Source organism: Coenobita brevimanus, chromosome 1 (assembly GCF_032717465.1).
Source record: "Coenobita brevimanus isolate Jiangsu-jjx chromosome 1, ASM3271746v2, whole genome shotgun sequence".
In the NCBI taxonomy this organism is placed as follows: Eukaryota; Metazoa; Arthropoda; class Malacostraca; order Decapoda; family Coenobitidae; genus Coenobita; species Coenobita brevimanus.
In genome coordinates, this window is record NC_136954.1 from 64,756,651 (window position 1) to 64,783,357 (window position 26,707).

At 40.7% G+C, this 26,707-nt stretch overlaps 1 protein-coding gene across 1 annotated transcript in view; it reads right to left on the reverse strand.

Annotated features, from left to right (window-relative positions):
- Positions 1 to 1,491: 1,491 nt before the first annotated feature.
- The window catches only part of LOC145400892 (monocarboxylate transporter 10-like), an 85,862-nt gene continuing 60,646 nt past the window's right edge, over positions 1,492 to 26,707 (reverse strand). Inside the window, exons 4-8 of the mRNA XM_080273294.1 lie at positions 18,748 to 19,024; positions 13,259 to 13,466; positions 12,324 to 12,497; positions 11,686 to 11,818; positions 1,492 to 2,071 (exon numbers count right to left, since the gene is read on the reverse strand). Of these exons, the coding sequence (XP_080129420.1) occupies positions 1,492 to 2,071; positions 11,686 to 11,818; positions 12,324 to 12,497; positions 13,259 to 13,466; positions 18,748 to 19,024 (1,372 nt within the window). The remainder of the gene's footprint in view (positions 2,072 to 11,685; positions 11,819 to 12,323; positions 12,498 to 13,258; positions 13,467 to 18,747; positions 19,025 to 26,707) is intronic.

Consider the following 26,707-nt stretch of genomic DNA (forward strand, 5'->3'; position numbering starts at 1 on the left):
TGTGGTCATCAACTACAGCCATCTGGTACTATATGAAGGCTAAGACTTCAATACCATTACAGTAGAGTATATGTCTCCTAATAAGCCACAATAACCAGTCTTTCTTAAGTTGATGTGGCAAGAAGACATTCTAGTCAGAGATTAGACATTTCCACTTATGTACTTCAGCCACCACTCTACTTACCAAGATTTACAGGCTATGTTCTGATGGATGTAAAACAGTAGGGTTATAGTAGGTCACACTGATTTTTTCACTGACTTGAGCTGAACAAAACACCAAAACAATATTCACAATCATCATCTAATCCTATGTTGCTTCATGAGAAGCATAGAAGCAAGGGGCTAGGCAACTTGGTCCTGACATTCAAGATGAAAGTGACCAGCCTCACTCATCCTTGACTGGCACTGCGTGAGCAATAAGCCCCAACCATCCCTTGGATATAAACCTACACAGGTTCAATCCGATTGGAGTGCCTTAATTACCCACTAAACCACCACGCGCCATAATTTGGTTATATGGTGACCACCTAGCATAGTAAATGGCTTCCTGGTGTACAGGAAACCATTTGGCTTGTCACTCAGTGTACAGTCACCTGTAGGCGGAAGGAGGAGGAAAGAATGAAGGGAAAAAAAGACAAGAGGAAGTGTAAAGTCACCCATATGCACTAAACAGTATTCAAATCTACAGTACAATACTGTACAAGCCTTGGACTGGACTGAATGGAATGCCTAGTGTTGATCTAAAATAATATTACCAGGTCAGGTGTTAATAACATCTCAAATTAATGTAACATACAGAGAGACAAGACTTGGCAAGCTGAGTGATGGAATTGTATCACACACTGCAGAAATGTCAACTTCTAGATTACTATCATGGAGAGACTTGGCTCTATACTGAGCCAACAGTGGCAGGAAAAAACACAACTTGAGTATTTGTCGTACTAAAGTGACACAGAATACACTGGATGCCTACAGAGAAAGTCAGTATGTCATCTCATAAGAATGCTGTCACTATAAAGTTACCCACTGAATTTTCAGCTTTCAGTCAGTCCACAGTTAATTTTCAAACCATGATTGCAGTCATCATTCTTTTCAATGACAGACTTCTAACGAAGGCAAACCACACTTCTTATACTGTTTTCATGAGATCTGAACTACTCTTTCTAAAGCTTACAAATTCTATTTTATCGGACACAGGGATACAAACTATTGGACGACATCAAAACATTATTAGGCTGGAGTCTCATCACTGATGAAGTCCCACACAAAGATGTCTTATTATCTCTTTGTGAGTGTGGAAGACTGTTTTCTTTTAAGAGGGAAAGACACAACTTGCCTTATGAAAAATGCAATGAGCAAGTTTTTCAGTGTGACATTTATATACTGAAGCACATACCACACATCACTATCTGTCACAGTAAATCACCAAGCAAAGTAAATGCCAGCGGAACAGATTGTAATGACAAAGTCTAAGAGATGCTTTACCAGATCTCATACTGATGCCTCCTCGATCACTGTAATACTGCGGCAATTTCCTGATTTGGCTGCTGCTTTCTGACTGGCACACTGATTGCCTTCGTTCACTGGGACATGATTGTATGCAGATGTTGAGGATGTCCCTTTGTCAGGAGGCCTATCCAATTTCCTTGGCAAATCCTTGCAGTTGACTGATGATGACTGCCTGGTGAGTGGCAGCACTTTCTTCTTTCCTTTCTTTTCCAATACAAAAGGTAATTCTGCAGTTTTTCCAAGGTTATTCTCATATTCACTCATAATGAGGTAGTTCTCAACCTTATTGCAAGAGGTTATACAGTCCCCAAGATACTCCAGCTCCTCAAGCAGGTGGTCAGGTAAATCCATATCTGCTATGCCCTCCTCAGATATACAGGTCAACTCAGGTTTATTTCTTGGCTCAGGAATCTCATACAGGAAAGATCGCTGTTGCTGAAGGAGGGCCAGGTTGGTGGATGCTTGATTGTGGTGGGTTGTCTGGTTGGTGATCTGGGCCAGGGAGTCCCGGCGACGACTCTCAGGGCACGTCTCCTTCACACATGTGTGGTTGTTGCCACTTCTGTGGAAACAGATGGATTATCAAACAGAAGCAGTAAAAAAAAAATAAATAAATAAAAAATAACTCCACCTATCCAACCCTCATCCAATCCTATGTTGCCCCATGAGAAGTGTAGGAGCCTGGGGCTAGGCAAGTTGGTCCTGATATTTAAGATGAGGGTGACCTGCCTCAATCATCCCTGAGTGGCAATACGAAAGAAACAGACCCCAACTACCCCTTGGATATAAACCTACATAGGCTCAATCTGACTGCAGTGCATTAATTACCCACTAAACCACCAGGCACCATAATTTGGTTATATGGTTACCACCCAGCCTAGTAAATGGTTTCCTAGTGTATAGGAAACCATTTGGCTTGTCACTCAGTGTAGAGTCACCAATAGGCAGAAGGAAGAGGAAAGAATGAAGGAAAGACAGACAGAAGAGCGAGCGTAAAGTCACCTGTAGGCAGAAGGAAGGGGAAAGAATGAAGGAAAGACAGAAGTGGAAGGAAGGAAAAGAGGAAAGGGCAGACACCCAAAGTTGCAATACATCGAAGGAGTGGATGGTGAGTGTCCCCCCAAAACAAATAAATAAATAAAATAAAAAATAACTACGAAAGAATGAAAAAAAAGTGTGGAAACAGATGGATTACTGGATGAAGCAGTAAAAAATAACTACATACATATATCATCTGATCCTGCGTTGCCCAATGAGGAGCCTAGAAGTCTGGGCCTAGACAAGCTGGTCCTGACATTTAAGATGAGACTGACCAGTTTCACACATCTGAGCGGCATTACGTGAGCAATAAACCCCACCCACCCCTTGGACATGAACCTACACAGGCTCAATCCTGTTGGAGCACCTTAATTGGCCACTAAACAAATAAATAAAAAAAAGTAATTATGAAACAATGAAAAAAGGTATATGTATGTACACACACACACACATATATATACAGTATATATATATATATATATATATATATATATATACACAGTATATATATGTACATATATATATATATATATATATATATATATATATATATATATATATATATACTGTATATAAATAAAACTGAAGACCAGGACAAGGAGACGATGGACTGGGGCCATGTTCACGATTTATTTCAGTGACTTTTCAAGGAACTTTAACCTCATCATCGGACAAAACTAAAACACGTTTTGTCTGATGATGAGGTTGGATTTCCTCGAAACGTCACTGAAATAAATCGTGAACATGGCCCCAGTCCATCGTCTCCTTGTCCTGGCCTTCAGTTTTATATATGCCATCAGGTTCCCTACTGGATCCTCAGTTGTTAATACTCTATACCTGTATATATATATATACTGTAAATACAGTACATCCCCCTAGTACGCGCCTACATGGGCAGCAGAGGACGTCGCGTACTAGGAATTCGCGTACTGTGAATACATAAACTTATGGGAAAAATTACATATGGGCGGAATCCCCCTTCATGGGCAACCCTTGAGACGCCTATCAGACCTAAGTATTGTACTATACAGGGAAACTATCTAAGACATATTATCAAAGATAAAGTAAACCTACAAGATCATGGCTTTACTAGGTAAATCATTGGTGGTAGGTGGTGACGACCATTATCCACTCACTTGATGTAGTGCTGCCTACTTCTTCCCTAGCTTTTATCATTCTTTTTCTGAGCTTGCCCTCCTTTCTTCCTACATCTCCCATCTTTCCTGTCACTTTTTATTGCTCTTCTTTCCTTTACAGGTGGCTTTACATTGAGTGACAAGCCAAATGGTTTCCTGTAAGCCAAGAAACCATTTACAATGCTGGGTGGTAACCATATAACCAACCCATATGTGCTCCCTACGTGTCAACAAATGGGTTGGTGGAGAGTTAGTGCCCCTCCCCGTAAAACCAATAACTCAAAGTCAAATGGCCATCCCTTATGGGATTATGGCATCTGGCAATAGATAGATAGTACTGTTGTTTTATATTTACTAGGAGCCATCCAATTTACAAGTACAGTACAACTTGCTTTTTAAAAGTACATGTAGCTACCTGATAAAGAAATCAGGTAGCTACATGTACTTTTAAAAAGCAGGTTGTACTGTACTTGTCAATTGGATGGCTCCTAGTAAATATAAAACAACAGTACATAAATACTAGTACATAACAAACTAGGTAGGTGGGTAGATACAAGCATATAACAGAAGTACTATAAGTAAATATTAATACCTGTATAACATTAAAACTATGCAGCTGCTACTACTGTACAATATACAACAAAATTAGTCTATTACAAGTACAATAAAAACTAAGTAGCCATTTTATGAAAACTGTATTTAATGTACATAACTGGGTACCTTAAGTACTAGAATACTTAAGGAGGTAAAAGCAACATAAAAAACTAGTTGAGTGCTGGTTGAAGAAGCTACTGTTGTGGCCCTAGGCTCATCTGACACACGATGCTGGCAGACTGAAGGCTTAAGTTATCTTTTTCCTGCACTCCACTATTCTCTTTTGGGAGGACCGAGAGGTAGTAGAGGAATGCTTGTATAACCAGCAGCTTTGTCACTCAGTTATACTGGTGCCAACATGGGAATGTATCCCTCCCCAGCACTAGGTGGGTACTAATTAAGGTTAAAGACTGGTTAGGTACAAGTATGCAAAATATCAGGTAAGTACAGTACTAGTCCATCCATCCATCATTCAATCTTATGTCACCCCATGAGAAGCGTAGAAGCCTGGGGCTAGGCAAGTTAGTCCTAACATTTAAGATGAAAGTGACCAAACTCACTCCTCCCTGAGTGGCACGGCGTGAACAATAAACCCCAACCACTCCTTGGATATAAACCTACACAGGCTCAATCCAAATGGAGCACCTTAATTAACCACTAAACCACCGGTGCCATAATCTGGTTATATGGTTACTACCTAGTGTAGTAAATGGTTTCCTGGTGTACAGGAAACCATTTGGCTTGTAACTCAGTGTAGGGTCACCCACAGAAGGAGGAGGAAAGAATGAAGGAACGAAAGACAGAGGAGGGAGTGTAAAGTCACCCATAGGCAGAAGGAAAAGGAAAGAATGAGGGAAAGAAAGACAGAGGAGGATGGAAGGAAGAGAGGAAAGGGCAGTCACCCAAAGCAGCACTACATTGAGTGAGTGGATGGTAAGTACCCCCATCTACCACTTAAAATATATAAATAAATAAATAAATACTTTCTTATATACTAGTATATTTCAAAAGACTACCTGTAACTTCTAATATACTTGCAAAATATGAAAATATCATTAGATTCAAACTACTGGCAAGTGAGAAATTTTACTTACTCTGATGTACATTTTGTAACATAATATCCCTTAAATAAATAACTGTTATTTAACTTGCTAGTAATTTACTTAATTTTAAACATTTCACAATCAAATTACTTTGACTAATGTCTTACTGCAACAGCATCACATCTTGCCAGTTATGTGTCAATCTCCATAAACTGTTTCATTTCAGTCTACGCTGTTCCTCCTGGATGCTCTCACCTCTATTATTCAAAATCTCTTCCACCTCCTTTGCCTCTCCCTTCATCTCTCTCTCTCTGCTTCTGAACTGTATATCTTCTTTATCAGTTTCTCAAAACTCATTATATGCATATTGCTATATCACTTTTACATACACTGGTCTGCCCTTTCCATTATACTATGTTGCTTCGACATCTTTCTCTTACAGTGTCATTTCTCATTCTGTCACACCTTCTGCCCTGAAATACAGTTCTTGAGCACTTCATTTCCAACACTTCTACCATTTTCTGGTCCTTTGCATTCAAGGCCAACACTTCACATTCATGCAGCACTGTCAACACAATTATGCCTTTATATGCAACCATCTGTGCCTGAACAGACACTAACTAAATGGCCTGTTTCACTGGGCATCATGTTTGATAGTTCTGATTTGTGTGTGTGTGTGTGTGTGTGTGTGTGTGTGTGTGTGTGTGTGTGTTTTCATTTCCATTGTTTCTGGACTGCACCCTACCTCATCTCTTTGGTGGGAATTAGGGTTGGGTTGGGTTGATGATGATGATGATGATGATGATGATGATGATGACGATGATGATAATGATGATGATGATGATGATGACGATGACGATGATGACGATGACGATGATGACGATGATGATAGCTAGTTGGACAAATTCAAGTCTGTTGTGATACCCCCATGTATTTTTTCCCCTCCTTTTGATGCTTATGCCTGTTAGGTTGTGGTTCCTTTAGATCTGTCCATTACATTTTTTTTTTTTTTTTTTTTTTTTTTTTGAATAGTAACATGGTTAAAGTTTTTCAGTCATTAACATATATACTTCAGATATTTATCAGTGGAAGAATGTTTATGTTAGAATGATAAAACTGGGCTTGAAAATGTAAGAAATGTCATGATGATGATGACTAATGATGACATCAACAATTATCATTACAAACTTTTTGGCTTTTTCAAGCCCAGTTGCAGATTTCTAACTTAAACATTCTTCCTCTAATAAGTATCTGAGATATATGTTAATAACTGCAAAACTTTACCTGTGTAACTAAAAAAAAAAAAAAAAAAAAAAACATTCATTCGTTCATTCATCATCCAATCCTATGTTGCCCCATGAGGAGCGCAGGAACCCGAGGCTAGGCAAGTTGGTCCTGATTTTTCAGATGACAGTGACTGGCCTCACTCATCCCTGAGTGGCATTACATGAGCAATAAATCCTATCCACCCCCTGGGTATAAACCTTCACTGGCTATAAAAAAAAAAAAAAAAAAAAAAAAAAAAAAGCAATGGAGAAGTCTAAAGGAACCACAACCTAACAGATATCAGCATCTAAAGGATAGGGAAAAGTACATGGGGGTACCACAACAAACATTAATTTACCCAAGCAGCCATCAATATTGGGATGAGAGCTTGGGTAAATATAGACATGATATATTGGCCTGGAAATTATGTATGGAGGGCTGAGGAGTTTGGCCTGGCTACTTAGTACGATAGAAAAATTTACTGGCAGGGTTAATGGAGTGTAATGGTGGTAATCTATGAGAGAGGGGAGGGAGGGAGGGAGGGAGGGAGGGAGGGAGGGAGGGAGGGAGGGAGGGAGGGAGGGAGGGAGGGAGGGAGGGAGGGAGGGAAGGAAGGAAGGAAGGAAGGAAGGAAGGAAGGAAGGAAGGAAGGAAGGAAGGAAATGAAAGAAAGAAAGAAAGGCAGGAAGGGAGGATGAAAGGTAAATAAAAATAAAAGAGATAGAAGGAAAAAAAGAAAGATGGAAGATGATATGGAGGAAGGAAGGAATAAAAAGAAAGAAAGAAAGGCAGGAAGGAAGGATGAAAGTAAAATAAAAATAATAGAGATGGAGGGAAAAAAGGGAAAGAACGGAGATGATGTGGAGGAAAGTAGCATGGATGAAAAAAATGAGTCTATGGGAGAAGGGAGATGATGAAAGGAAAAGAAAAAGAGGATTAAAACAGGAAATGGAAACATGGATGGATGGATGGATGGACGGACAGACAAGTGGACGGATGGATGGACAGATGGATGAATGGACGGATGGATGAATGGGCTGTCGGATGGATGGATGGATGGAAAAAGGAAAGGAAAGGGAAGGAAAGGGAAGGGAAGGGAAGGGAAGGGAAGGGAAGGGAAAGGAAAGGAAAGGAAAGGAAAGGAAAGGAAAGGAAAGGAAGGGAAGAGAAGAGAAAGGAAGGGATGAAAAGAGAAAGGAAGGGAAGGGATGTGAAGAAAAGGGAAGGGAAGAGAAGAGCAGGGAGATATGGAGTGAGAATGAAAGAATGGAAAGTTTGAAGAAATATGGATGAAAAGGAATGAACAAGGAAAGAAATAAGAGAAGAAGGGATAGGATGGAAGAAAGAAAAATGAGGAGGGAAGAGGATGAATGAGCTGGAGAGCAGAACAAGGAAAGTAGGAGACGATAGAAAAAAGATGCATGAAAACAAAGGAATGGCAAGAGAAGTGAAAGAGAAAAGAAAGACACACAAAAATAAAGGAATGGCAGGAGAGGTGAAATACAAAAGAAAGACACACAAAAACAAAGGAATGGCAGAAGAGGTGAAAGAGAAAAGAAAGACACACGAAAACAATGGAATGGCAGGACTGGTGAAATAGAAAAGACAGATGCAGAAAACAAAGGAATGGTAGGTGAGGTGAAGGAGAAAGGATATGCACTAGTAATCTGTGAGAGAAGGAAAGGTATGTGAATAAAGAAAAGAAGGGAGATAACAAGGAAAATGGAGATAGGAATGGGAAAGGAGAGACGGCTTGGAGAGAGAGAGGGAGAGGAGAATGGAGATATGGGAGAAAAATGATGGATGAGGAGGAATGAGCAAAGGAAAGGGAATAAAGAAAACAAGAAGGAAGGCAGAAGAACCGAGCTGGAAAGAAAGATGGAAGGGGAAACAAGGAAAGGATTATGGAAAAGAAAGGGTAGGAAGAGGGGAATATGGGAGAAGGGTTGGGTGAGAAAACAAACAGAAAAGAGAATAAAGAGGGAGAGGAGGAAGAAGGAAATGAATGAGAAATAAGACTGGGACATGGAAGAAAGGAAGGAGGAGGTAGTGAAAAGAGGGGAGTGATAGAAAGGTGGTTTATGGAATGGGGAAATGCAGAAGGAAATACAGAGAACAAATGTAGAAAAGATAAGGGGAAAGAATGACAAGAGTATAAAAGACAAAAAATGGGGTAAAAGGAAGGAATGTGACAGGAGGGAAATGAAAGAACAAGTGATAAGGAAGGTAAGGTAGGAAAGAGAAGGAGAAAGACAAACAATATGGCTGAGAGGAATGACTTCATCATGGGAGAGAAGAAAGGAATGAGAGGCAGCAGAAGAATGGGCAGTAGAGGGGGGAAATAGAGAAAGTGTGGAAGTACAGATATGAGGTATGAATGATGAGGGAAGAGAAGCAAGGGGAAGTTGGAGGTAAAGTGGCAGAAAGGAAGGAGGTGGAAAAATGAGAGATATGAATAAGAAATGAAAAGAAAGTGGATGGGACTGAATGGGAAAAAGAAAAGGGGATGGATGGATGGTGGGAAAGAGGGATCAGGACAACAGAAGGCAGGATTACATGAAACAGGAGCAGGAGGAAAGAAGGATGGTGGGATGAAAGAAAAAGGAAGTAAGGAACAAAGAATGAAAGAAAAGGTATGAGGAATGAGAAGAAGAGTAGAAAACGGACAGAATGGTAAAGAGGTAAGTAGAGGGAGAGATGGAATAAATGGAAATCTGTGCTAGGAAAGACAGTACTATAATGAACAGTATAATGAACATTCTCAAAAGTACAACAGTATGAAACAGACTCACAAAAGCCAATGAATCCTCTCAAGACTGAAGTAATGCAGAGAAAGTTAGGGAGTAATCTTAAAATTAGTTTGAAGTGTAGCACTCGTCAATTAAAAAAAAAAAAAAAAAAAAAAAAAAATTTAAAGACAACTAGTGGCAGTCTGTACGTTAAACTGAGCATACAAAAAGGATAGATGAATGGCAAGAGAGAAAGAGAAAAGAAGCATGGAAAACAGTACAAACAGAGGTTAAATGAAAAATAAGTGTAACCACACTCTGAAAGGGGTGGGAAAGAAGTACTGTACAATATCAGAGAACAAATATCTACTAACAGGAAAAAGCAGACATATCCATCCATTGCCAGATGCCACGTATCCCAAACGGGGTGGCCAGGGGCTTAGAGTTAATTGTTTTACAGGGAGGGGCACCAATCCTCCACCAACCCCACTTGACACGTAGGGAGAACGTTATGCCAACAGCATCTGGTGTTCCCAGGCGGTCACCCTTCCAAGTACTAACCAGACCCAACGTTGCTTAACTTCGCTGCAGACATATCACAGTCTAAAATAGTTCAAGATACAATCTTGCCTTCCTGTTTAGAACATATTATGTAAGCTTTTTACCTCTGATACTCTTTCACTTACTTGAGTGTGTCAGGGATGACTGCTGAAATCTGAAAGTCTTAGGAGATATACAAGTGGGTTCAGTTACTGACCTGATAATTTTGATTATATATGAGAGTGTTGCCCCACACAACTGGCTGAAGAATATGACTCTAAATGTATATATGAGGAAGGGTGATGTCCTTGAAAGAGGAAATTGTAGAAGTATACAACTTTTGGACCAGAAAACAAAGGTAATGGAGAGAGTCCTAGAAGGTATGACATGGAGAAAAAGCAAATATTGCTGAGAAGCAGTTTGGGTTTATGCCTGGCAAAGAAACCACTCATCATATTCACTGTCTGATGGCTTCAGGAAAATACTGGAAATAAAAGGAAGCTTTACTTTGTTTATCTTGATCTGGAGAAGGCCTTTGGCTGAGTCCCTAGGGAGGTGGTGAAGTGGGGAATGAGAAAGCTTGGGGTCGAAGAGTGGCTGGTTAGAGTGGTCATGGTTACTGTACGTATGTGGTGCTTGCACCCAGGTGAGAATGAATGGAGATTTAAGTAATGAGTGTTCTGTGAATGTGGGCATGCATCAGCGATCAGTCTTGAGCCCTTTCTTGTTTGTCAGGGTGCTTGAAGCTCTCTCACATGACTTCAGAAATGGATTCCCACAAGAAATATAAGCTGATGACTTGGTGTTGATTGCAGAGAATGAAAGGGAGGCAGAGGATTCAGGAAATGGAAAAATGGAATGGGCTACAGGCGTCTGAAAGTAAACGTGGGTAAGTGATTATATCTCGAGATGGAGATGGTACTGTCAGTGCAGAGGGAGTATGGACATGTGCAGTTTGCCACAAGGGTGTGGGAAGTAACTCCATTTTATCAGTGTTTGTGATAAGTGGGTGCATAATAGTTGTAGTGGCATCAGAGGTAGACTGGAAGATAATGCTGATTTTGTGTATGTGGTGTGCTGGGGAGAGTATATAGACTCTACATAGACTGTCAGATGTAAAAGGATTGATCTGGCTGGAGAGTCTCTTGAGTGTGTGGAGGAATTCTGTTGTACAGATATAACAAAGATTGGATGGATGTGTAGTGCGACTTTGAATATGAGGGAGGCTAGGATTGTGGCTGGAGAGTTGAGGAGAAGGATGGCACTTGAATGTAATAGTGTCGTGATGAGGAAGGGTAGATTGTGACAAATTGGGCATGTTAAGAGGACAAATGATGACAACTGGGTGCAGCAGCTAAGAAGTGTGAATATCTGCTAGAGACCCAAGACAGGGTCACAGAGTGTGACCTAAGGGATAAGCAACACAATGAGCCACCATTAGATGACCAAGGCTGATGCATGCAAGCAAGCTGGAGCCTTTATAAATTATATGAACCTAGACGTGAATGTGGATGTGAATGACTTCTAAAACAGTGGTATTGTGAATGTAAAAAAAGACATCACAAGTGGAAAAAATCTCTACATGATCTCTACAACCATCATCTGTTTGGCTGTTTTTCATCTTTAATAGTCCATGAGAGAAGGAAAAAGTCAGAGCAGGAGAGAATGACAGAGAGAGACTGACTGAAAGAAACTGAGAGACAAAGAAAATTCAAACAGTACACCAATATCCCTTGAAAAAAGATGAGACACACAAATCACCCACCTCCACATACTTCGCCTATCATATTAAAACTCACACTTGCCCCTGAATGAACACAGCAATCTTACGTATGCATGTGTTTGTGGCGAGCTGCATTCCTGCGATGGATGTCAATGAGGAAGATGGTCATGGAGCCAAAGATGACGAAGGTGGAAGAGAAGTAGTACCCAGCTTTGTCACCATAACCAATGTTGATGTAACCTGTGAAAGGGGAAAAAGATGTAGATGGGAAGGTATGGATGAGCTCACTACCACAGTTGATGTAACCTGTGGGATGGAAATGATGCTGATGGGAAAATGAGTGGAAGGGGGAGACTGCAGATGTGCTAGAGAAATAGGGTAAGCAGGTATGTGAATGAGATGGTGTGAGTTAGAGGGAGGTCAGCTTTATGGGCAGACAATTGGGTGACATGGTGGCAATTTATGTGTGGCCACTTCTGGTATTAAGGAATCTGGCTATAGATACAGATCTTCAAAGCTTGATACTATTATTGCATTTAAAAGACAAGCATTTCCACACATGATTAGCTTCACAAACACTACTTAAGTGCCATGTATTAAATGCATTACACACTACATATAAAAGGCACCAGTTCTTCGTACCTCAGTTATTAAAGCTAACAGCTTGAAGTCAATGCCTAACATAAGTGTAACCTAAGCTGATAAAAGTGGGAAAACTTTAACATTATAATATGTGTACACAGACCTGTGATAGGAACCCCAATGGCTGTAGGGATGGCCTGGGAGCACTGGACGAACCCCCATGTACGAGCAAAGTTGCGAGCACGAACCTTCTCGTAAGTGTACATCTTGAGGGAGTAATGGAACCCCCCGCAGAATATTCCATATAGCCAAGCAAAGAGGACATACCCATGATATCCTAACAGTGGGGAAAAGGTGCAATAGGTTAGGAAAAACTTGGTGGATAATCAGAATTAGACAATGTTCACACTGCGCATGATTCCTGTACTGTTTATGGGAGACTGATTACAACAAAGACAGGAAGCCACATCATACACTGGGTGATGGAAAGCAGAATCGTATATTCTATTACAGGTATATTAGGCTTTCATTCTGAGAAATGCAATTGAAACAAAGTCTCATTCATGATAACCTGTGAATATACAGCATTATTCTGTTCAGTTCACTGCAACAAGTGACTGTATTCCTACTCTGGCAGTAAAATACCTCTCGTGCAATAACAAACACTGTATCTACTGAAGAGTAAATTGGAAACTGACTGCTGGCTCTGATTAAACAACAGTGGTTTCCGTAACTAAGGGAATTGTGCAACTGCACACTATCTGGGGAACATCGTAAGTTGTGACTCCCAGTAACCAATTATTCATAAAAATTTCTAACATACCTTTTTATACTGTAAAATACTGCAATGAGTGAGAGAGAAGAGGATGGTGGGTAACATAAATGACAGAAATGTTGATGACCAAATCTGCATGGAGAAAGTTTTGCTACACACATCCCCTAATGGGGAGGCCTCAGCATGGTGCAAGGCACTGGAAATAATGAAGACAGTACTGTAACTCTTTTTGCCTGCTACAGACAACTACTCTCATATGCTAAAAATTCCTGATGATCATTACACCATACAGGAGACTATTTCAGAGACCAGGAACATCCAACCTTCAACAGCAGTGAAGGCTAGAGTAGAAACGCCACACAGGAACATTGATGCCTGGCACAGATACTGGCGTCCCACCCTGCACTCAGTGTTTTTCTGCAGCACGACAAACCCAAAGGCACAGCACCCCAGCACCCACCCCAGCCCCAGGTATGTCTGCAGAAGAAGTATGGAGGAGTCACCTAGTCCTTCTTCTTGTGCCTGGTGGGCCTGCAAAGAGATCCAAATAGTGATGCTAACAGCATTTATTTTTTTTTAATGTCTATTCACACCCATACTCCTTTTGATTTTCATGTCCATACATTTTCCCCACTCTAACCCATGGCACACCTGGAGAAGTTATGGAGTTACCTAGCCCTTCTCTTTGTGTCTGCTGGGTATACAGAGATGGAGAGATATACGGTGAGGAGAGCAGGGCTATGATTTTTGTCAACTGACCACATGCGTCATTTAGGTAGATCATCAATTTTTGCTAGGTGTCAATTTCAAGGAAGGGAGTAATTGTTTACTTGGTTTTCATTATGAAGGCAGAAAACAAGTTTTTTGAGAAATCATCATCTTCACAGGATGATAATCAGTCACTGCTTAGTCCCCATTTTCAAGGCAGACAAGAAGTTTCTGCCAGGTTCTCATCTTCAGTGCAGAAAATCAGTTTTTATTAAGTCTCCATCTTCAAGGCAGAAACTATATAAGAATAGACAGAACAGAATTAAGGGAAAGGGGAGAACACAAATAACAACGTGGAATGAAATCAAAGGCACAAAGAAATAAGGACCAAAGAAAGAATAGTAAAAGGTCAGAGTGGAAAGCAGAGAAAAGAAAGGAAGATCAATAAGGATGTCAGATTGGGTGAGCAAGGGTACTACAGTCATTGGGAAATAGCGTGAGGTGTTTTCTCCTACTACCTACAAGCTAACTTAGCATCATTACTCATTAGAGTTTTGAATTTTCTCATAAAATTATAAATTATCAACTTTTGTATGGTTACAGTGTTATTTCTTTCTGTGTGGATTCTGTATTGGTTTAATAACTTCTTCTATTTCTTAGATCTGACCGTATTATAAAAGAGGCAAGAACTTATCAGTGTATGTTTGAATGAATGGCCCAGTTCACTTGGCATTCTTCACTCTTTCACTTTGAAAGGCCCTTTCATGAGCAAAATATCATCATCTGGTGATGGTTGAAACCAACTTCGTCAATCCAATGACATATTTTCAGTATTATTCTTGTTACCTTTTGATAATTTTATTAACCTCTCAAGACTTCCAACTGGAGGAGTTAGACAGAACTTTTATTAACTCCTTCACTATTATAGGTCTATAGTAAAATGAATAAACTGTCTGGTAGTACCAATAATAATCTATCTATTACCAAATGCCTCAACCCCATAAGGGGTGGCCACAGACAAATTGCCTCCATGTCGCCCTGTCCAATGCCACTTCACCTCCCTGTTCCCAACTCACACCCCCCTCTCTCATATACCTCTCCACTCCATCCCTCCACCTCATCTTTGGCCTCTCCCTCCCTTTCCCCCCCTCCACCTCACTCGCATACACTGTCCTCATTAGTCTCTTGCTCTCCATTCTCTCCACATGGCCAAACCAGCTCAATGTATTTCTCCTAGCACTTTCTATCACATCCACATCCACACCACAATGCTCCTTCATTTCCTCATTTGTCAGTCTGTCTCTCCATGTGCCTCCACATGCTCCTCTCAAATAATAATAATAGTAGTAGTAGTAGTAGTAGTAGTAATAATAATAATAATCATAATAATAATAATAATAATAATAATATAATAATAAATGAGAGAGAGTCCTCAAAGGGTGCAATGGCTGTGCCCATCAACTACTAGTAGACTCAGGGATGACTCTGCCCTGTGACTCTGGCCATCGACAGTTTGCCCTCAAAATAAAATTATTTAGCTCCTTCCTAACCCTCAACCCTTCCACCAGCTTTTTTCCAAATCAGATAAAAACTTTGAGTCACCTTTTCCCAGTGACCTTGACCCATGACTGTGCCCTGTGCACTTGGGTTTACCTGGTGGTCTCAAAATTGCATCTCTTTATCCCTGATTTAATCTATACATTCCACAAAGTTTATTCTACATCGGATAAACTCTGTTTAACTTGGCCTTGCATGCCCTTGACCTATGACCTACTAGTCTCAAAAACAATAGGTCAAGCCCTTGGGTAATCTTCAACCAACCAATCCACCAAGTTTAAACACATCAGATCAAAACTAGTTATTATGTTCACACTCAGATACAATGACTCAAACTTTGACCTTGCTCTGTGACCTTGACCTTTGATTGATTGATCCCACAATTAAATCCCTTCCTTCTTGCATCACTCTCAACCCTCTCACCAAGTTTCGTCCATACCGGATCAGAACTGTTTGAGTTGACCTCACCTTGTGACTTTGGCCTCTGACCTTTCCCTGTGACACTGATCTTTGACTGATGGGTCTCAAAACTGATTTCTTTTTAATCTTGCCACATGCTCAACCCTTCCACAAACTTTGGTCTAAATAAAATGAAAGCTGTTAAAATTGACTTTGTCCTGCGATTTTGAACGTTGATCAACAGTTCTTTAAAAAAAAAAAAAAAAAAAAAAAAAAAAAGTTTACTTCATGGTTAACTCTCATACTTTTCACAATGTTTGGTTAATATCAGATCAGAACTGCAACAGTTATTCTGTTAACATATTCATCCAACAATTTAACTATGACCCTGCCCTGTGTCCATGACCCAAGACGGTTTTCAAAAAACAAATCACTTACGTCTTGTTTTAACAAAAACCCTTCCCACAAGTTTGTTGTTTAAGATTATCTTGCAGGGCCAATATCTGACTTAGCTATGTGATTTTCACTAATGACTATTAATCTGAACAACAACAGCTTTCTATAAGGGCTGTCTCTCCATCCTTCCACTATGTTTGGTTAAAATCGAGTAAAAACTATTTATTCTGCTATCACACACACACACACACACACACACACACACACACACATGCTCTTACTCCGTGAAAGTAGGTGTAAAAATGTGTCACCGGATTGTATGGGTTAAAAATCAAGACGCCACCATACTGAAGGGAATAACAGAGTTTGTAATCCTTTCAACTGTTCGACAGCCGCTAATGAGCAGGGGTTCATAATTTCCTAACTTTTGTGTTTTCCCTCTTCCTGGCTCCAGCTCAATACTGTACTGCTGTAGTGCAAAATAATTATTTTCTGCAGCCTTAATGAAGCTAATGATTGGAAATGAGAAGAAAATACCTTGTGTGTGTAATTCACCGGGTCGGTCAGGATCACTTGATGGTCGTGATCGTCAGCTTTTTACCCTCCCGGAAGGGAGCTGGGAGCTCATATAGTCCGATCTAAGGGCAAGGCTGTGACCTTCACACACGCACACACCCGTCCCCTTGCTCAAGGGGGACAGTAACCACCCACTTCGTCAGTGAAACTTTTCGCAACCTGAGCGAGGCGCGAACTCCCGTCCACCAGTTGGCAAGCGGGAACGTTACCACTGCACCCCTCTCTCTCTCTCTCTCTCTCTCTCTCTCTCTCTCTCTCTCTCTCTCTCTATATATATATATATATATATATATATATATGTAAACAAGAGACTATTGTGTACTGTGCAAAATACTGTACTTCACAAACGATGAGGTGCTACCAAGCATCGTATGTTTATTTACAGAAGGCTACGCTGAGGGGGTTAATGAAGGATGTATCTAAATTCTAAACCGTCCTGTTCAGTTTTCTGAAGCTGAATTACACTATCAGGGACAAACAAAAATAAATAAAAGGAAATGTCTTCGTACTATCTCTACCTATCTACTGCCAGACGCCTAAATCCCGTAATAGGTGGCCAGAAACAAATCTTCTCCAAGTTGCTCTGTCCTCTGCTATTTGGCTGTTCTTCCTCCAGCTCACACACCCCTTATATTATATCTCTCCACTTCAACCCTCCGTCTCATCCTTGGTTTCCTTATTCACTGACATACGGCCTCGCATTCTCCATCCCTGCCACATGCCCAAACCATTTCAAGTTACTTCTCTCATCACTTTCAATCATATCCACACCAACATCACAACTCTCCTTTACTTCCTCATTTGTGTGTAACCTGTTTCTCCTTGTAACTCACACGCTCCTCTGAAATAACTCGTTTCCATTGCCCTGTCATTTCTGACTTGTGTCCTTCCAACAGGACTACTGTCATCACGCGATTCGATTAAACCTGGCTGACTCCAAACAATTCTCAATACTGTTGGACAGAGTCTGCCTCCCCTCTATCCTTGCTCACCCACAAATAATGCCATGGTACCTGGGAACTTAAATGATGTGTGCCTTATTCTAGTGGACAAAAAAAAATAAATAAATAAAAATAAAGACCCTCATGCAGTCGACTGACATTAATTTTAAGCCTTTTTTATTTTCTACAGTCGAAAGGAACAAGTAGTCAAAATATTAAAAATATCAATAACAATTTTGTAAATTACTGGTACTTTCAGATGTAAAAATCATGAATCATAGGTGTATATGAACAATAATAAGCTACAAATATAAAAAACTGTTGGTCATAAACAATTATCACAATGTAGTTTACGAATAATAATATATTAGAGGTTTATAATTTGTGTACACTCACAAGCCACAGTTTTCGCCCATTCATAATCTCAACCATTAGCGGGATGGAAGTCACAGCCAAGACGTCACGATGAACGGAGACCCATTGTTGAGTGTTAAGATGATACCTGAGCTTTGCTACATCACATGAGTAACAGTGTTGTAATAATATGCTTCCCATGTACACTACAGTTCATTAACTTTAAGTAGACGATAATTTTCGCTTCTCTGCTGCTTATTTCCCGTACCTCAATTGCATAATATGACAACAGACTCAACCTGATTTCCAGGGAACTTCTTCAAGGCTAGTATCATATTCTAGTGTTAAGCTTTTGCTGTAGCTCAGCATTCAAGATGGAGAGATGGCATGTCATCGTCTAGTTAAAATGAAGAGATTAGGAAAGCTTCAGACTTCCACACCAACTCTGGACGATAGATCTCTGGGTATAATTTCCCTCTTGCCAGAGGGTGAACAGTAACCTAACGAGAGCTTACCTATGTCCATCGACCTACTTGCCTATTTATCTATCTATCCTTTATTGCCTTATTGGGAACGTTGCGGCCCGGGCTAGGCTACTGAATTACTCGCCCAAGAGTAGTATTATGTAAGTAATATATTCCAAACATCCCTTACGAGCCACATCCAGTTGGAACGCCTTAACCCACAAGACCGCCAGGTATCCATCTGATACTACAGTTATCACCCATGGCAAAAAAATCTTCCCTGGGCAACAAGATACCATTTGGCTTGTCACAGTCACATGAAGGCAACATCACATCGAGTGCTCTCATTATAGGCTAATAGAAATATACATACATAAAATGTACTTATGAAAATATATATGAGAAATTTTTCCTTACCAAGTAAATAATAGGTGTAGTAATCCCAAAGGAAGACAGGCCAATGGAGACGAGAAGTATCTGTACCGTCCTGCTCTTGAGGGTGGCTATGTCGAAGAATGGTGGCTTATCGTCCTGTCTGTTCTTCTCCTTTATTTTACGCTTCTGGTTCTTTAAATGGAGGATGGCGCGGCGTTGAGGGTGATAGAGGGAAGCGGAGCGGTAGAAGGTGCCCATTAGGAAGGTTAGAAATATTACACCCGTGACAGCTTGCAGACCCAGACGCCAACCGATGGAACTGTAGAGCAGGAAATATTTTTAGTTTAGTCTGTCCAGGAAAATATGGGTATCTTCAAGGAATAAAAATTTTTGAAATGGGCACCAGGATTAGCTAAGCTTGTTCATGAAAACGTGTCTGTTCAGGAATATGTATGTGTGAGCATAAAAACGTCTCTTCAAGAATATGTCTGTCTGTCCAGGAAAATACATGTCTGTTGATAGGAAGGACAGAATTATTAAGCCTGTGACAACTTGCAAACCCAGACCTCAATCGATGGAACTGTGAGAGAAAGGTTCATGAAAGTTTAGTAGGGAGCAACTGCTTATCCAGGAAAATATTTCTGTTAAAGGAATTTGACCACGAAAATGTCTGTTTGGGAAAATTCTGTTCAGGATAACAGTCTATACCCATTAGAAAGGTGTATCTATTTAGGAAAATATCTTTCCGAAGACGCATACCTGTCTAGGAAAATGTCTGTTTATAAAAATATATGCCTGTTAAAGACAAGTTAATTTTGGAGAATAGTTTGTGCCCCTATCAGGAAGTTTGGAAATATTACGCAGTAGACAGCTTACCCACCCTGACGCCATACAATGAACCTGTAAGGGATAAGTGTCTATAGTACACGTCTCCTTGAGAAGTATTCTGGTAACATTTTGCTTACCAGGGCCCTGTCTGAATAGTTTATTCTTATTTTAATGCTGACGTCAGACAGTCTGATGCAGCTGAGGGAACTCTTCGTTAGTTAGTGAGAGAAACGTTTATAATAGCTTCTTTACTCCAAGATCCAGATTTCACACACTCAAAGGACGGGGTGACACAGATCACCAGCCGTAATATGTCTTAGAGATGCCACTAGCTATTGTTGAATAAAGAGAGGCATTTTCACAGCTGTTCTTATTCACATGTATTGTAAGGCTCTATAAATAAAACCATAACAAAGGAAACTGGTTTCATCAGAGATAAACTAATGTGACAAAGCTCAGATTCTCTACGTATAAATCTACAGAAAAGCAAATATCACAGAGTCCAAATTCTAGCCATAAATACAGAAATACAAAGCAAAATAAAAAGTCCCAAAAGACAGTAAACGAAGCCGTAACATCCACCACCAAACAACTTAGCAGGATGAAATCTCGGCCCGACAGACGAGAGGGTTTTGGCGGGAAAAGTTAAGGGTACGGATGGGCTCCTCAGAGTACGTTCTCTAGGGTGCTAAAAAGATGGATGGCCTTCCCGGAGTGGTTCCGGAGATGATTTGTTGGAGGTGGGTCAGCGTCAGCCAGTTTACTTCAGTTTGGGCTCTTGTTGGAAAGCTGAGTTTGTATTCAGCGTTCCTCCCTCTGTCGTACATTTCATTTTCTTTTTCTTTCCTAGTCTTTCTTCAGATTTCTGCCCTTGTTTTTATCTCCTGTTTCTATTTGTTCTTCTCTGCTGCTTAGGGTCTCTATTGCTCTTAGTCTGGTTCCTTTTACTTTCTCCACCCCCCCCCCCGCCGTCAGCGACTAACTTCAGTTACTGCTCTCACTGGAAACCTGTTTTTTTTCCTTTTAATTCCTGTCTTCTTTGCTTAATTTTCATCTTCATTTCTTTTTTTGTACCTTTCTTTTCACAGATATTTACTAAAATTTTTCTTTTCTTCCCGGATGGTTGGCTTTCGTATTCTTTCGCTTTTCACTCACCTCACGTTTTAATTTCTTTTTCTAACTGAAATCCCCCCCCCTTCTCTTTTTTTCTCCTCAGCTTCTTTCCTTTTACTTCCTCCAGTCAGCCAACCTAGTTTGTGCTCCCGTTAGAAAGCTGCTTCTTTTTTCATTTTGGTTGCATATTCATTTTTTCTCTCTCTCTCTCTCTCGTTCCAGGTTTAGTCTGAGATTTCATATGATTTTTTTCCCACAACTGTAAACCATAGTGTCTAATGATTTTTTTCCCACAACTGTAAACCATAGTGTCTAATGATTTTTTCCCCTGGGTATTATTATTATTATTACTATTATTATTATTAAATTATGATGGTTTATTGTCATCCCCAGGTTATCATATGTTCTCTCTCTCTCTCTCTCTCTCTCTCTCTCTCTCTCATGCCGGTTCTCGTCGGTTGAGGAAGTTCCCTAACACCTCTTCCTAAGCGATTTATTTTGCTTATTACTCCTTACTGTCATCATCTGTGCCATCTAAATTATTCAAGTCCCACCAAACTCAGCATAAATACCATACATAGCGATACTAGCCAGCCAGTTTCAAAAATAAATCGCCCAGGAAAAGATGCTAGGGAGCTTCTTGAACTGACGAGAAAAATGACCAAAGAATTCGAATTCGATTTTCGTGCCGGTCAGATTATTGGACAACCTTTGTTTTCCCCCTGTTCCTGTTTACCCAGCAGCACAACTGGGGACATGGTTATAGCACTGATTATTACGGGTCTAGTGGAGGAGGGCTCCCTAACACCTCTTGCGCAGCGATTTATTTTCCACATTACCCATTAATATCCTCTTCTCTGCTTCTCTTATCTTTTTAATATGGACATAGGTTTCACGAATAACACACAAGAATACAGTAACGAATCAGAATCAGAAATAAACCGGTAAGGAGGAGGTGTTGGTGAGCTTCCTAACCGCTCCAGAATATCGTCCTGGGACTTACTGAAAACTTTAATGATCTCTGTACAGTCAATAAGCTTTAATCCTTAGCCCTGTTTTCATTATTATCTTCACTGCTTATTTATTTATTTACCGCATGGTAAAATTCCTGCAGCTGTTAAATTTTCATACGTCGTTTTGTTCGATTTCATTTTCCATTTTCATATTCACTCTGGTTTTGCTGTGAAGAACAGAGAAAGCGGCAATTGTAAGAAGTAAGGAAGAGTAAGGGAATTTCTTATTAGAAGGAGAAGGGGGGGGGGTAAAAGAATATGAAACAACAAATTAAGAGAAGAAGAAAAATCTGGAGAACATTCATCGAAGCTGTTACCCAGGTTTCACTTAGGTCTCACTAGCTGCTTAATCACTTTCACAGGATGGCGCATTGTTTCTGTCTTTGCTACATTCTGACGACTAAAAATCAGCTTCGGGACGGTTTTACAGAAGGGAACACCACAATCTTATGGTCAGTTTTTACCTGACGAAACAGAGCCACTCCCACTGCTTGAATACTACGTCAGTTGTGATTCCTTGAAATTCGATGAGCCTTAGTTAAGAGGTAGGGATGAGTCTCTCTGGTTACTATTCAATTTGTTCCTCCAATACTGGATGATTACACATGACCACCAACTGAACTGAAAGGTCAAGTCAGAACAAGTCCGCTAAAAAAGGTTGTGACCGAGTGGCTTGGGGGCGTTTTCCTTGTGGCAAATATGAATGAATTGTTGGACTGAGTCTGAGAATCCCATACTGTTCCCTACAAGGCGCAAAGGTCGAAGGCTGGGCTACCGTAATTACCGTAAGCATGTTTATTAGGAAATAACCAGCTTAAACTCTTGATAGCATTATATGATCGAAAAACTTGCAGTCACATCTTGGGAATCAAAGTTACGCGGGTTATAACGATTACTCAACTGCATGGATCGTTCTAACCAATTAACCACCAGATAGACACGGTTCCAACAGGTAGGCAGGGCAAGTGGGATGAGTGTGAACTCTGTAGGAGCTAGGTAAGGAGTAGGATTGTGACCAGGTGAAGGTTTGGTCTAAGTGTTCGTGTCATGTGTATCGGTGGTGCTAAGAACTGACAGGGAATGGTACTACATCCTTCACTGACCTCACTACAGACGTGTGTTCTCAACAGGGAGTCCCTCACTGACTCCTCAACGTGTGACAGGAATCATACATTGACTCCCCTCACCTGGCCGACCTGCACGACACGTTGCACTTCCACACTAACCTTCATTATCACCATCATGAGGAACCCTGATCTCTAATGGTTGGCCACCCGCAGTACCGACGCTGACCAACAACAAGTCAGGGTTACTCATGGCTGTTGTTATGAATACGGTGGGTGTTGGAGCACAGCAAGTCCTGCAGGTAGCCCATATGAGGGGCATCAACAGACGGTTACTGTCACACGATGAGTCAGTGAGGGACTCCTTGTTGAGTACACACGTCTGCAGTGTGGTAATCATCTGCGGCATCACCGTACTCTGCCAGTTCATTGGTGCACTAGCATGCCGTGACCTCTCTGTAATCCTACGTACTATTCTACTTATTATGTTCATCGTCACTGGACGACGAGAGAACGGTGCTGGAGAGGGAAGCCTTCATGTGGTCACACCGATAAAACCATGCGGTTCCCCTGCCTAATAATAAAAACAAAAGTTCCTCAATTATTTCCATATCGTCGAAAAGGTGGATGGTGGCCTGCAGACGAAGGGCAGCTGCTGTCCACTAGATTCACACTACAGATGAACCTGAGACAAAAACGAAAACAACAAAAACTACTACTACTACTACTACTACAATGACGACGAGATACCACACCTGAGATGCATAAAACTGCCCAGCGATAACAAGAATGAAACGGCTAATATATTTCAAGAGGTGAGGAATCACTGGATCCTACAGTATATTTAACTCTGAGGCTCGCATTCCCGTCGGTGAAGGAAGCTCCCCTGGGCCTCTTGCTGACCAGTTTACTTCACAGGGCATGGTTATAATTCCTTGTGTGATGTTTAGGAAATTTGTGCTGATGTTACACAGGTTATCCGTTGCTGTTGTTAATGTTGTTGTTTCCTCAGCTGATCTGAAGCATGAACCCAGTGGACGCCAGGCTTAAGTTTCCCTGCGGCAGTCTACCATCCTTTCGTGGGGTAAAAACGTATTTTGAGGGATGTTTCTATAAATAGGTAACTGAGCCGCCTGGATATATCTATACCACCACATGACGGCGTCTCTCTCCAGCATCATAAAAAAACATCAAAGAGGACAGTAGGGTATAATAAGTATAATAAATCTCAAATGGGAGGGTGTTAAGAGCCTACTAAGCTAATCCTGAGCGGAATAAAGTCTTTTGGCTGTAGTGAGAACAAAAGTCTGGGAGCAAACGAGAATAGAAACATTATTATTATTATTATTATTATTATTAGTAGTAGTAGTAGTATTACTACTACTACTACTACTATAAATATTATTAACGGCGTAGTGGTAGTCGTAGCAGTAGTAGTGGTAGTAGAGGCAGTGTTGCAGGAAACAAAATCAAAATACAGTAGTTTAAGACAAGTGGATTCGTCAAAGGGAGACGGGTCATGAGAATACTAACTTCCTACTGTACAGTATACACATATGGATTCATTCTCTCTCTCTCTCTATCTCAAACAGTCCCTGAAGACACTGAAGTGACCGTTTACAGCACCCTATGTCAGAGGCTTTCTTTCGCTCTCTCACTTTCTCTCACTTTTATCCTTACCCTCAGTTCTCCTCTTCCTTGGAGTCTCTCCTTTCTTTTTCTCACTTTTACCTCTCTCAGTTCTTGATTTTTTTTTGGGGGGGTGGGTGGGGGGGGGGGCAGAACTCTCTCTCTGAATCTATCTCCTAATATTTTTGTTCCCCTTTTTGTTGAGAGAGAAAGAGAAAAAGAGAGAGAGAGAGAGAGAGAGAGAGAGAGAGAGAGAGAAGATAAATCAACCGCGGAACTGAAAGAGGTGAGTGAGAAAAATGGGGAGTGATAAATATGAGGAACAGAGAGGAGAGAAGCGGAGAAATATGGAGAGGTCTCTCTCTCTCTCTCTCTCTCTCACACACACACACACACACACACACACACATCCTCCTTTACTTCCTTCCTTCCCCCCCCCTCTCTCTCATCCTCCTTTGTCTCCCCCCCGTCTCTCTCTCATCCTCCTTTACCTCCTTTCTCCTCCCCCCCCCCCACTCTCTCATGGTCTCCTTCCTGACAATCACTCCATTTCCTGTCTTTATCATCTCTTCTCCTCCTCCTACACTTTCTTTTAATTCCTCCTTCCGCGTCTCCGTTTTTCTTCCTGTTTTCTTCTTAATTTCCTTTCTTTCGTTGTCTATTCTTGTTTCTTCTTCTTCATCTTGTTCCTCTTCTTTTTTTCTTCTTCTTTAATTTTTTTTCTCTCACTTCTTCTTTCGTTCTTTGTCCCTGTTTTTTAGTTTGCTCTTCTTCCTTTCTGTTTCTATCTCGTTTCTTTTTTATAGGTATTCTGTTCTTTTCTTCCCCCTTTCTCACCATTATATGCTTCTCTTTTTTACCTGCAGCGATAGCCAGCAGGTCAATGAGTGGGCAGCGTTCTTTTCTGCTTCTGGCGGAATTGTTAAAAGGAGGCCTTTGGGGACATAAAAGTGGTGCCACAGGGTAATTTGACATGAAGAATCCAAATATGCCAGCAGCTGTCACCTGAGGTGGCGCCGTCTAGCGACAACTTTAGTAAAAGTGCATAATTTCAGCCTATTGCGACATACATGAGCCTCGATCGCCACAGGTACCAGACCTATTCTACTCTTGTTTTTGTCTGTGGTCCTGTTCAGTTCTCTTGCTTTTTTTTTCCATATTTTTTCTTTTGTTCTTGGTGCTCTTTCCTCATTCCTTCTTTCTCTATTCCACTATTTTTTCTTTTTTCTTTTTTTTCTGTTATCTTTCTTCCTGTTCTGTTTATTTTAGTCGTTCTGTACTTCTCTTTTTCCTTTCTTTCTTCTTCTCTTCTTTTCCATATTCATTTTTCATTATGCATCCCTGTTTCTCGCTCCCTCTCACTCTCTCTCTCTCTCTCTCCTCCTTTCTTGATCACATCTTCAGCCTTCCACGATCACCACAATACGGAAGTTTTTTACCAACTCTTAAACTTTCAAATATTCTCTTCCTCTCTTCCTTCTCTCTTTACGATCTTTGCTTTACGTTCATCATACTGCCTCCCCCCCCCCACTCTCTCTCTCTGGATGTCACTCAATTTTGCGGCAGTGTAAACAAACTATTGATTTGTACGTTCTCTACCAACGCAACAAATTTCCTCTTATCTTTATCCTGTGTGAAGCCGGGAGTAAAAAATCTGAGTCCTATTTCCTTACGCCTACCTCACATTAAAGACTTCTCCGTCATTTTCCTCTCTACTGCATTACATCAAAGAATCATACTAAACATACTGAACATACTATGCCTATATCACCTTAAGAATATTAGCCAACAGATGAAAATGACGTGCAGGAGGTGAAATATTAAGCCAACTGTGTATCCATGAGCCGAGACATACGAAGCCTCTTATAGCTTAGGAATTTATGTCAGCAGAGGAATGTAAAAAACAGACGGAGTGGAATAGTTGACGAAGTTTTGTCCATAACGGTACTACTGGCGAATGAAGCACTGCCATCCCTACTTTCTATTATATTTGACCTGAGCGACATTTTGCTGTATGTTTCAGTGTATCTGATTATTCTGTGTACTTTAAAATTTGGGGTGATGCTCAGCTATGCCACATCAAGGGCGACAAAACAGAACATATTGCACGGTTACTGGAAGAGGATATACACTACAAAATTTCAAAATATAAAGCAAGGGGGAATCTGGATACTTTACTGATGGGTATTCCTACATTGTCCACTTACTCGATAGGTCTCCTGTTGTATTTTCTATGTACAGCTTCTGTCAATATTTCTTCTACACTTCTGGGTCTCTCAACCAATGACGCGAAATTACAATCCTCCCATCCCACTCGAATATTACTGGTAGGTTCAGCAATGATTCATTAGATTC